General features: G+C 43.1%; 1 protein-coding gene across 2 annotated transcripts in view; it reads right to left on the reverse strand.

The window, feature by feature from the left end:
* The window catches only part of TENT4B (terminal nucleotidyltransferase 4B), a 134,694-nt gene that overhangs the window by 45,644 nt on the left and 75,431 nt on the right, over positions 1-13,619 (reverse strand). For both annotated transcript variants that reach the window (XM_082270885.1, XM_082270886.1), the window contains exons 6-9: positions 6,751-6,879; positions 6,321-6,534; positions 6,054-6,180; positions 4,065-4,168 (exon numbers count right to left, since the gene is read on the reverse strand). In XM_082270885.1, coding sequence (XP_082127011.1) covers positions 4,065-4,168; positions 6,054-6,180; positions 6,321-6,534; positions 6,751-6,879 — 574 coding nt within the window. The remainder of the gene's footprint in view (positions 1-4,064; positions 4,169-6,053; positions 6,181-6,320; positions 6,535-6,750; positions 6,880-13,619) is intronic.

Below are 13,619 nucleotides of genomic sequence, written 5' to 3' on the forward strand. Positions count from 1 at the left end.
TAACATTTTGTTTGTTCTTTTACTGGGTATGAACACCATATGCATTACAATCAGACTGTATAATCTAAATAATCTACTGTAGGATTGCCAAAACATTGTAATAGGAGGACCTACCTAAAGCATTAAAACAATTTATATCCAATCGTGAAGGCCCTGTAGTTGGTCAGATCTAAAAGGAGATTGTATAAGCAGATAGTAACTTGTGTGGTTAACCCTGTATAGCTGCTTGGGAGTCTTATCCCCCCCTGTTCTGAGAATATAAAGTCTAAGTGGGGTAACAGAGTAAAACATTTGCTATATGTTTTAGGTTGGTCTCCCTTATCTGAAACCCACCATGGACATATGAATTTCTCGTCAGTCCTTCGGCTGAACAGGAGAAAAAGAAATTGGGATTTTTACATAATGTAAAATTAATTTCTCTGATGTTCATTGACGGAAAAAGCTCCTGATCTTCATAACCATTGGGTTATACTGCCCCCTACAGAAGTAGGACACTAGGCAGAAAAAGAATCTGGCTCTGCCTATGGGCAGTCCCAAGGTATCGACTCCCTCTCCCTGCTATAGGTACTCAGTTTTGTTACAAGCAGTGTCATAAGAATTACAACTCCAGAGGGGTGGGTGCTGTGTCCATTAACGGACATCAGAGAAACGGATGTTACGGTAAGTCAAAAATCACATTTTCTCGTTCGTTGATTAACGGATACAGCTCCTGATCTTCATAACCACTGGGACGTCCCAAAGCAGTGTTAAACATGAGGGGTGGGAACAGCAAAAAAAAAAAAAAAAAATTCCCCAGGCTAAAACCAGTAGCCAACCAGGCAACAGGAGCTCAACCAACCTGGAGCCCACCTGAACAAAAATTCACCCTCAAAGAGGATCAAGTCCTCTACACAGCAGCCTGCAAAATCTTTTTTTTTTTGTCTGTCTGATCCATGTGGATATGGTCGCTGAGGAAGATGACAACCCTTTCCGAGGCCCATCCGTGATCACAAATAGTGAATCTGACTTCCTAAAAGACTCCGTAGCTGCCAGGTACACCCTAAATTCCCAGACCTGCCAGGTACACCCTAAATTCCCAGACCACATCCAAGGCATGCAAGGCAATTTCCTTCGGATGTTTTGGCCTGGGACACAGGGAAGGCAATAAAATGTCTTCATGCATACGAAAATCAGAGACAACCTTTGGGAGGAACTATGGACAGGGGTGAAGAACCACCTTATCTCTGCGAGTCACCAAATAAGGTGAATGACAGGATAACTCGCCAATTCATACACCCTGCACACAAGAGGTAATAGCCACCAAAAATGACACCTTCTGAGACCACGTAAGTGAATCTCCCGAAGATTCTCAAAAGGAGGTTTCTGGAGGACTGAGAGCACCAAATTTAGTTCCCAAGGCGGCAACGGAGACTGCACTGGACGAACTAAATGTCAGCCCCCTTTAGAAAAGGTACACACAAGGAAGCGTGTGGCCAAGGGTCGTCGGAAGAAGACCGCCAAGGAAGACACCTGGCCCTTGATGGTATTCAAGGCCAATTTCTTTTTAACCTCCCGCTGAAGGAAGGTCAAAATCTGAGCCAAGGAGAAAGAGCGAGGATGAACACCAATAGACTCACACCACACAGTGTAGGTCTTCCACATTCTGTGGTAGATCTTCCTAGAAATAGATGATCTAGCTTTTACCAGCGATGGAATCACTGGCTCAGATAAACCTCTATCCATCAACACCTGGTGTTCAACAGCCAAACTGTCAAAGCCAGCAACTGTAAAGCAGGATGGAAGATTGGTCCTTGGGACAGCAGATCCTCCCTGAGAGGAAGCTTCCAAAGAACGTCGGCGACCAGCCGCACCAGATCGGCTTACCAAGCCCGGTGAGGCCAGTCCCGAGCCACTAAGAAAACCGGAATCCCTTCTGCCTAGACCCTGTGTAGAAGTCTTGGCAGAAGCATGACAGGAGGAAGGCGTAAATCAAACGATACTGACCCCACGGGGCCACCAGCCTATATGTGGCATCTGCCAGAGGATCCCGTGAGTGAGCCACAAACCTTTGCACCATTCTGTTGAGCCAACAGATCCACCTCAGGAATGCCCCACTGGAGACACAACTGATGAAACACCTCCAGGAGAAGGGACCACTCAGCTTGGTCCAACGCCTGCCGACTGAGGTAATCCGCCTGCCAGTTTACCACCCTGGGAATGCATACGGCGGAGAGGGCTGGAACGAATTGTAATGCTCACCTTAGAATGCCGGCTACCTCCGGAGCCGCCAGGACACTTTGTGCCTTCTTGGTGATTGACATAAGCCACGGCCGTGGCATTGTCCGATTGAATGCGCACTGGACATCCCGCTGAAGGCGATTCGCCCAAGGGTCCAGGCACAGTCTGATCGCTCAGAGTTCCAAAACGTTGATCGGTAGTCTGGACTCGTCCAGTGTCCAGATCTTGAGTAGAATTCTTGCCGAGGACACCTCCCAAGCCAGATAGGCTGGCATCCGTGGTCACCACTGTCCAATACAAGAGGAGGAAGGATTTGCCCAGCCAAAGAGCCGGAGAACGAAGCCACCATATCAGAGACTCCTTTGTTCCCCGGGCTCAGCCGGATCGGATTGATTGTCCACAGACTGCGGAGTCTTGTCCCATTTGACCAGAATCTCCCTTTGCAGGGACCTCATATGGGACTGCCCACAGTCGTACTCATGTTTTTCCTGCCTAGTATAACCCTATGGTCAAGAAGATCAGGAGCTGTGTCCGTCAATGAACAAAAGAGAAATCTGTACGATTTCCCCATCCACACTAAAACAGAAAAAGTGGAGGAATCCACTGTATTCCAAAAGCCACAGCAACCACAGCTGCTGGCAAGGCAACCCATGGCTCAAATATGGGCTGATTAAGCAGGAATAGCATATGGCTAGCTTGCCCTGTCTTTAGCCACATCTACTACACCACTGCAAGGAAAATGTCAAAGGTTTTATACTCTGCTTGTGATTTCATATGCACCCAGTGTTGCATACCACCAGTATTTTCTCTGGCAGCCAATAAAAAATGGGCACTTTTCTCCTGCCATTAAATGCTTGTGACAGGAAAAGGTTGCCAGTAAAAAAATATGGCTGTGACGCTCGGCTCAAAACTGTGCATGCACAATTCCTGTCCAGGGCCGACTGAGACCATCCCAGTGCCTGCTACAGTATGTTCAGGCAGTGCCAGCGGGGGGGGGGGATGGGTCTGGCGGAGCCTGAGCACCGTCATGTGATGTCATGGTGCAAGGGAGCTGAGCAGCCGGAGCCTCGTGTGCAAGTCTGCAGGACTGCAGCAAGGTAAGCTGGAAGCAGGACTGTCTGTGCCGTTTGGACTGGAATGGACTGAAGGAACCAGCTGGCATGGGGCGAGACTGTCCCTATGACTCAGGAGGGGACGTGTTGTGTCGGTGAGATCATCTGTGCTGCTGCACAGTGATGTCAGTGTCACTGAGAGTCAATTTCATGTGTGTGTGTGCGCCCATTCTAATTTCTTGCCCTCCTGAGTCCTGTCCCTGAGCTACTTACTATAACCGAAAATAAAAAAAAGAAATATGTTTTTTGCCTTAATGTCGCCCTTGAATACCATTGCTAATCTCTTTTTGTACTTTTTTGTAGCCTACATACTGAAATTTGAACTTAAAACTGTAATTTAGTAACTTTTGGAAATGCCAGTAAAAAAGTGTCGAATCACGAAAGTACTAATTAAGTTTTGCACAAGATTCTTTTGGACACGTGGATTCACTATTTGATTGATTGTATGTATGGACATTGTAACATGTATGGACACTGATTTTGAGTTTTATTACACTATGTGTGCACATGACTAGTGCAACACTACTTTTTGGTTTATTAAAAAAGTGGCTGTGTCTGTAAATTTCGGGTCTCGTGTCTGTAAATTTCAATCAAGTAGGTTGACAACACTATGTACCAAATTTTAAAACAATTTCATGCTTTTTTAATCGGCAGAACAGAAAGGATAACATGGATGATACATTTTAAATGAGAAATACATTTTAAAATTGGATAAACTAAAAGAAAAAGAATTACCATTGTATACTGGTTCAGATCTATTTTTCTGCCCCCACTTCTTCGATATCCAGTCTCTGTAAGCCACCACTTCTTCAGTTACTCGAATAATACGCCCTAAAATGCTGTAAAAGATGTATACACTGCTTACTGTCATGCATATTGAAACTATCCTGAGCAAACATTTTACGTGTGTGTGTGTGTGTGTGTGTGTGTGTGTGTGTGTGTGTGTGTGTGTGTGTGTGTATATATATATATATATATATATATATATATATATATATATATAACATTTTATTGTGTGCAAGTCAATAAGAGTTAAATGATTTGGTTGCAATTTTATAGAATAACTTTTGTTGCCCTTAGAATGCAGCGCTTCCTCTTCCCAAAGCAAGACCTGCAAGCCTACCACCTACCTGTCCATGATCCACAAAGATCTTTGGCCTCTTGACTGAACAGCTCTTGATCTGGCTGTGCATGCGCAACAGACTCCCTTTTAATTTCTATGGGAAGGCCATCAATCATCAGACTTGACAACTAAGAGTCTTCCTATAGAAATGTCTCTATGAAGTCTAACATTTAAAAGTTTGAAATGACAAAGAATTTTTTTATGCTTTGATTTTCTTTGTATAAAAGGTGTAAAACTAATTTAATGATAGAGCCATTTAAGTTTTGAAAAGACTGGGGTCTGTAAAATATAAAGTTTTTACTTTGTATGTGACCCAACTGAAGAGAAAGCCAGTGCAGACAGGAAGTGGAGGAAAATATCCCCCAGTAGGAAAATAAACCGCAATATAAAAAAAAAAAAAAAAAAAAAAAAAAAAAAAACAGCAGCCCGAAGCCTTCCCTAGGACAATTCATGTTTTGGTTGAGCTGGGTTTTAACATAGAGACTATTATGTCAAACCAATCCAATGCTGCCTGGGAGAATGAAATCAATGGCTTCCAAAAACATTTCTATGAGATCTCAACTATTGAATGCTCCAGTACATACTAAACATTCAAAGAGCTCATATATAAACTTGGAAGTGGTATTTAATCCAAAAGTAAACATTGCTGTTGACCAAATATTAGATGTGTAGATGCATTAATTTTCTTTTTTAGGCTTTTTCACCAGCAATCCTGCCAGCAGGTTGGTTTTTAAAAGAAACAAGCACTCTTGCAGTTAGAGCAATGAGACAAACCATTTTTCCAACGACAGGGGTGCTTCCAATAATCAGCTTTTTTTTTTTTTCTATGAAAAACATCTATCCTAAAAGGAAAAAAAAAACACAAACCCAAAACAGTTTTCTGTAACTGCTATAAGGTGTAAGCTGGAGTTTGGCTTCAATTTGTAAGTGTATCTGCTAGTACCACTCACCTTCCCAACCCCACCACCCCAGACTGACAATGCTACTGCCCAAATGTGCCCCTGTGCTCCTTTATGCAGAGTGGAGGCAATCTAATACAGAAGGTGTTATAAGGGAAAACACCTAAAAAAAAAAATAATGCAGCCTCCATATCTGATTGGTAAACTTAAAAACATGACATTTTTGGTTTAGGGTCTAATACAGCTTTAATCATAATTTGCAAGGGATGGTCATTATATAGTGTGCAAGTTATTATACTCCCTTCTAGCTTAAAACAGAAATAATCAAAAAGATGGTGCTTTAACCCACAGCAGTGCAGTTCAATTACCTGCCTTAACAGTGACCCAAACAAAATGGAGCAACAGGGTACCACCACACCTCATGCAAAGATTTTAAATTTAAAAAAAAAAATATACAAAAAAGGAGGCACATAGAAAAATGAACAGGGTTACTGAACATAAGTCAAACCACCTGGGAAAAAAAATCTATATATAATACACTGCATGAAATGTTTGATACACATGGCCACAGTAAGGAACATATGCATAGTTCTCAAGAGCACCTATAACAGATGTGGTCATTGTATACTAATACTTTTGGGACAGCTCTGGACAATAAACCTTGTTTGTTCGGCTTGATTTATCTATATACAAGACACTTACCTTTCAGATTCATTGTTAGGGTAATACTTGGCTATAGGTGACACTGCGTGGCTTAAGACAACATATGCATAATCAAAGGCCTGTTTCACCTGCATGGCTCCATATGAACTTCGACCCACATCATTGCCTAGAAGGAGAAAAAAAAAAAAAAAAAAAGACTCCAGGTTTATTTAATGCTGCCACAAGCTTTTGTTTAAGAAAATGCAGAGAGAAAAAAAGCAAATAAACGTATTTGGTTAAGTGCAGTAATAAAAGCCATGCACCTACCAGGCTGCAGAGGATCCTCAATGTACAGCATGGATGGCCTGTACCCATCTAACATACTTTTTTGCACCTCGTCTTTAGCTACATATGAGCCACCATCTTTTATGCGTATTCCAGTTTTTAAGTAGTTAAAATGCCTCCCATAGAGCTCAAAAAACTCTATTAACAAAACACCATAGTTGGCGTCCGGGCTGCAGGCATCTTCTCTTGGATGCAACTAGAGGAAAAGAAAAAGAAAAGCTTTAGAAATACCTTAAGATGACAAAATGTTCCTAGTAAATAATTCAAATCAGAATAACATTTTCACAAACCACAATCATCACAGAATAGATTTTTTGTAAGCTACAGGCACTAAATGGCTTTAAATCCTAGTGAACAAAAAGCTAACACACACACACATACATCACATTAACACCTACGTGGGATATCTTACCTGAAGAAAACTAACAGCCATTAAAAAGAGGCTGTAGGAGCCTATTCCCCCTGTAAACACTTCATTAAGGTCTCTTTGTAACAGAAACTGCTTTAAAACCAGCACTAAGTATGGAAGGACTGGATATTTCTAAAAACACAAGAAGGAAAGAGAATGTGACATTTAAGTGTGATAGTTTAGTAACGTATAAAATTTCAATACAGAAGATATTAGCTACATATAAATCACAGGCATAGCAGAATCGTTCTGGTAAGCCTCGTCTTGGCCCACAAAAAGAGAAAATAATGGGGCGTGACCTCAGAAGAGCGATCAAATATCACTTTGGATCAGTTCTTATATGCTCTTATACACCCTTATAACAAACCTCTCAGCCATTTAATAGTTGAAGAAAATTCCCTGTAGGTACCACAAGGTCATTGGGCATCTCTCGGATTTAGTTTTGCTACAAAGGGAGTTGGATCAGGTACCTTACAGAACACAATGATTAAGGGCCTTTACAAATATAACGATGGCACTTCTCCCTCCAATACGCAAAAGTAATTTTTTTTTCTTTTTTTTTTTTTTTTTTTTTTTTTTTAGGATATGGTCATATGTTGTAAAAGAAAGCAAAAACATAGATAAAGAGCAAGATCACCAATGCTTCCCTAAAGGCATTGAAAATATTGTCGTGAATAAACACTTGCATCATGAACAGTTCTTCGTAACAAACTTTCAAACAAAGTGAACTACTTTATCGCCACCTAATGTCTAAGTAAAGGAAGTACACTGTCCAACGGCACACTTGAGTCTGCTGCGCAGACTTATAGTACAACACCTGGAAAGGTAAATGTGAACGATGAAGCTCATGCCAAAATAAAGAGCTGCAGGGCGTTTCACTGCTAAAGCTGAATTACAGGGAAACTTAAAAATAACTACCCCTAAAGTGATGGTAACCCTGTACTGCAATGGTAAAATTATTTTTTTTATCTAGAGGATTATTAACACAAAATACAGAATTTTGTCAATGAATAAAGGATTTTACACAGTACAAAACGTCTCTATAATCCATTGCGAGACCCAGCTGGATAGTAAGAAACCTGGGGACATCCACAAGTAGTCTAAAAGGGAAGGGCAGGCACAACACAGGTGAACCAGCCGAACAAAAAAGATCAAAAGGAAACTTCCCTCACTACATGTTATAGAGGTTTTGTGCCACTTGCACAATATAGGGAGCTTATACTCCCATTCATTTCAAATCTTCATGATGTACTAGTGTCATTCCGTTTCTATGTATCGTTGCACTCAACATACTACTTGATCATCTGCAAAGTGACTATGTACGAAGACACTTTAGGCTTGTATTGCTTTGTCATAGTGACTCTTGTGTAATGTCCGTTATAACTAGTTTAAAATAAAAAAAATAAAAACAAAGAAGCTGCTTGCAGAACCTTTCAAATGAAACAGGTATCTGCAGAGGCAATACGTCCATTGAGACAGAAAGTCTGACCGCCCAAATTTCCAGGATGTTGATCGGCAGCCTGGACTCCTCTCGAGTCCAAACACCTTGGGCCGAGTACACTCCCAAGACGCCTTCCCATCCGGAAAGACTGGCATCCGTGGTGATCAGAGTCCAATACAGGGGAAGAAAGGATTTTCCCCAGATGTAGCGACGGGGAGCGGAGCCACCATAGCAGAGACTCCCTCTAACCCAGACTCAACAGGATCAAATTGTCCAAAAGACGGGATCCTTGTTCCATTTGGTCAGAATCTCTCTTTGCAGAGTTCTAATATGAACTGCGCAAACTGAACCGCCTCAAAAAGGTGGAAAACCATCAGACCCAGCACTTGCATGCAAGTCCTGAGCGATGACCGATGGAGCCGAACCGCATCCTGTAGCTATAGAAGTTTCGCCCTAGAAAGAAACTCCCGGGCTGACGTTGAGTGCAGCGTCAGACCCAAGTACTTCAGCTTGGTGGACGGGGGTCAGTGCCGATTTCTTAGATTTCTCTTGGAGCCTCCCGCAAAGTTATGGGTGGATCTCGAACCCTTATCCTGCGATCCAGATAGACGAAAGGGCCGCTTGTGAGCTAAGAAAGGGACCACGTTTACGACGAGGTTCCTTGCCCTTAGCAACCTGTGGAAGTAATGTACTCTTACCTCCCATAAGACCCTTATTGAATCACCGCCGTCACAGATACCCTGCTGGCCAAGGGGGCCGCATCCAAAGATGCATCACAAATGTACTGTAACCCCTGGATCAACTGATTTGCCAGCTCAGGAGGGTGTTGATTCTCTTCCAGATCCTGGCTTAAAATCTTTGCCCATTCCGTTAAGCTCTGAGATACCAAGGTAATAGCAAACACCAGTCTCAAAATTAAACCAGCCACGGTGAAAAGGTAACAGACCAGAGCATCAGCTCTTGTCCACGGGATCCTTAAAGGATGGAGAATTTTTCAAAGGCAAAAGTGTGGCCTTATTTAGCCTGGAAATCTGAGCGTCCACCGATGGTGGGACCATCAGTTTCTTCAGAAGAGACTCCTCAAAAGGGATCTCCTAGCAAAGCACTTGGGTATTCCGACCACTGCGTTTTTGAGAACCCCACTGACTAGTGACAATCTCGTCAAAATAGGCAGGAAAGGGGAACACCTTTGTCACCTTGGAAGATTTGCGGCTGCCAAACTGCACCGGCGTCACCGCTGAGTCTTCCAACTTTAAAGTTTCCTGGACTGACACAATCAGGGCCTCCACCAGAGCTTTTTCATGCGCGGCTGCAGAGGACGACTCCTCATCCTCACTATTGGGGCACTCAGCGTGCATGGATGCAGGACCAGTGGGCTGACTCTCGTCCGCTGCAGCCAAATCCATATCTATATCCATCAGAGGAAGGATCGTATACCCCCAGAGACTTACCACCCAAAGCGGAGAGTGCCAGTCTGCCACACCGCCATGGAAAAAGGAAGAGGAAGCACAGACACTGGCACTAGAGGCCCCCGCAGCACATCACTGCACTCAAGATTACAAGAAAATGGCCACCGTTATTCTCTATCGGGAAACCTAAAACATGGCCGTCGAAGCCGGGAATACAAAATCCACGGCAAAATGGTGACGCTGCACGGGACCCCCCCAGGGACAGGCACCTCCAAAAAGGAGGACCAATGGTCTAGAAGACATGGAGCTGTGTCTGTCAGTCAACGAAAGAGAAATCCCATTTTCTCTTTCGTTCACTGACGGACACAGCTCCTGATCTTCTTAACCATTATGACATCCCAAAGCAGTGTTAAACATGAGGGGTAGGAACAGCAAAAGAAAAAACCCCAGGCTAAACAGTAGCCAACCAGGCAACAGGAGCTCAAACAAAACAACTGGAGCCCACCTGTGCAAACCTGTGTCACTGACGCCTGATGATGGAAGGCCCAGGAGGCACTGAGCGCCCAAGTAGAATGCGGCTTCAGAGGGGAAGGAAGAACCTGACCTTTGATGGAACAGGCCTGAATCACCATCTGTCTGATCCATCTGGAAATGGTCACAGAGGAAGCGGACAACCCTTTCCAAGGCCCAACCGCGAGCACAAATATTGAGTCCGATTTTCTAAAAAAAAAAAAAAAAAACGTAGCTGCCAGGTACACCCCAATTGCCCGAACCACATCCAGGGCATGCAAATTAGTTTCCTTTGGATGTTTCGGTCTGAGGTACAGGGAAGGTAACACAATGTCTTCATTCAAATGGAAATCAGAGACAACCTATGGAAGGAACGACGGAAAGGGGCGAAGAACCACCAAGCACGATGGACAGGATAACGCCGCCAATTCTGACACCCTGTGCTTAGAAGTGATAGCTCCCAAAAAGGTCACCTTTATAGACAGTGTAAGCAAGAGAATCTCCAGAAGATTCTCAAAAGGAGGGTTCTGGAGGACTGAGAGCACCAAATTGAGGTCCCAAGGTGGCAACGGAGACCGCATTGGGGGAGCCAAGTGCCAGCTGGAGGGCCGTAGTTTGAGGATCCCTGGTTTAGAGTAACCATTATATACTCCATTAAAAACCTAATTCAACCATAAAACAAAACCGACATTGGCCATGTCACCCTAATGAACTTTTATTATACAATATATTAAAACCATATTGGCACGATCTATTCAATGTTCCAGGCACAGTCAGATTGCTCGGAGTTCTAGGACATTGATCGGTAGTCTGGACTCCGCAATCCTTGCCGAGGACGCTCCCCCACCCAGACAGGCTGGCATTCGTGGTGACCGCAGCCCAGCCAAAATCCGGGAGAACAAAGGCACCATATCGGGATTCTTTTCATTCCCCAGCTCAGCCGGATCAAATTGTCCAGAGACTGCAGATTCTTGTGCCATTTGCCCAAAATCTCCCTTTGCAGGGACCTTGTATGGAACTGTGCAAACGGAACCGCCTCGAAGGTAGACCCCATCAGGCCTAGCTCCCGCACGCAAGTCCCGAGGGATGACCATCTGCTGGACAGCAGAAGACAAAGTGCAGCCTGCAGTTTCCGAAGTTTGTCTAGAGGAAGAAGCACTCTGGCTAAGGCAGAGTCCAGAGTCAAACCCAGATAGTCCACCTTTGTGGGCAAAACCAGAGCAGACTTCTGAAAATTCAGAATCCGGCCAAACTGCCTCAGAGTTCGTACGGTGAGCTCCAGGTTTTCTACCAGAGCAAAATAATTTGTATTTGTGGCGCGCTTCAGAAGTGAAAATACAAGTGCCTTATAAACTATTGTGAATCTGTATATAATCCTTGAATAAAACTGTGTTCTTATTTAGCTGAAAAATAGTGGGTCACTTAAAATTAAACCGTGATTACATATAATACAAAATATAAATAAATAATTAAATGGTTCCAATATGTCTCTATATATATCAAAAAGTGCTGGGTGCTTATGTTCCAAATAAAATGAATAACTATCCAATTGACTCAATATAAATATTTCTTCAAAATCAATCAAAGGTGCTCTGTGCTTTCTTCAATAAAAATTAATACAATACTGTGTTTCATAATGTCCATATACATAAATCCAAACGGTAAGGTGCAATACTATTCAATATCTTCAAAAGTGCTCTCATGCAAAGGAAAAGTGTTGTGACTTTCTACTTCCACCAGGTGTCACATCTAGGTGTTCTGGACTCTCACCTTAATGAGGTGTATATTGCGCCTATTATATACAACTTGGTCTCCGAATCGATAGTTGAGGGTTTTTTTTAAAACGTTCCGATATCCTGTTATGACCACGGGTGTTTCCTGTCTTGTCCGTGTCTGGGGGGTTATATGCTTTCTAGCGTCCTTGACTTCTTATCGTACCTCGGGCTCAGTAAGCACAAAGGGGCATCATGGTGTAGTATATCAAACCAGTTTATTGTTAAAAAAATCGAGTTGCACTTACATTTAGCAGGTATTTTGTATGCCAAGATAATACAAATACAGCGTTGGGAGCGCTTCGCTCCGATCTCCAACGTCACTTCCGGTAATCTGGCGGCTCCTCCTACGCGTTACGTCACATCACGTGACTTCCTCAGGGAGCCCGAGGTACGATAAGAAGTCAAGGACGCTAGAAAGCATATAACCCCCCAGACACGGACAAGACAGGAAACACCCGTGGTCATAACAGGATATCGGAACGTTTTAAAAAAAACCCTCAACTATCGATTCGGAGACCAAGTTGTATATAATAGGCGCAATATACACCTCATTAAGGTGAGAGTCCAGAACACCTAGATGTGACACCTGGTGGAAGTAGAAAGTCACAACACTTTTCCTTTGCATGAGAGCACTTTTGAAGATATTGAATAGTATTGCACCTTACCGTTTGGATTTATGTATATGGACATTATGAAACACAGTATTGTATTAATTTTTATTGAAGAAAGCACAGAGCACCTTTGATTGATTTTGAAGAAATATTTATATTGAGTCAATTGGATAGTTATTCATTTTATTTGGAACATAAGCACCCAGCACTTTTTGATATATATAGAGACATATTGGAACCATTTAATTATTTATTTATATTTTGTATTATATGTAATCACGGTTTAATTTTAAGTGACCCACTATTTTTCAGCTAAATAAGAACACAGTTTTATTCAAGGATTATATACAGATTCACAATAGTTTATAAGGCACTTGTATTTTCACTTCTGAAGCGCGCCACAAATACAAATTATTTTTACCTATATAAACTGGTTTCTGGTACCAGCACCGTGGGGCTGCAGTAAGAAGGAAAATATACACCACCTCAGATAGCGCAGGAACCACCCATACATTTTAAGATTTTCTACCAGAGCAGTCGGAGGCTCCGCACGCAGAAGGGGGTAATCCAATTAGCTCAGTACCGCAATCCCCCGCTGACGTAACAATGCTAGCACTGGAGCGAACACTTTGGTGAAGACCCGAGGAGCGGAGGCGAAACCAAAGGGTAACGCCAAACTGATAATGCTCTTCTCACATGGCAAAGCGGGAAAGCACTGGTGATAGGCACATATTGGAATGTAAAGGTAAGTGTCCTTGCTGTCGACAGAGGCAGGAAAATAGCCCTGATGCAGGAATGCCACCATTGTGCGAATGGACTCAATCTTAAACTTCTGCACCCGCACATAGCAGTTTGCCACCTTGAAGTCCAGAATTGGCCACACCTTGCATTCCTTCCCCAGAACTGAAAACAAGTTTGAGTAAAACTCCTGAAAATGTTACGAAGTTGGAACAGGGACAATCACCCCTTGAGGAAACAGGTCTTGCAATGTCCCAAAAAGGTCCTATAAGCGGTCCGGGGACAGGCGCAAGTTGGAAGGAAAGAACCTTTCCGGAGGGTAAGAACGAAACTCGATCTTGTAGCCGGATGGTGGTATGACATGGACCGACTTGTCTTGTACCAGGGA

Source organism: Pelophylax lessonae (genome assembly GCF_965119305.1).
Source record: "Pelophylax lessonae genome assembly, chromosome: 10".
In the NCBI taxonomy this organism is placed as follows: domain Eukaryota; kingdom Metazoa; phylum Chordata; class Amphibia; order Anura; family Ranidae; genus Pelophylax; species Pelophylax lessonae.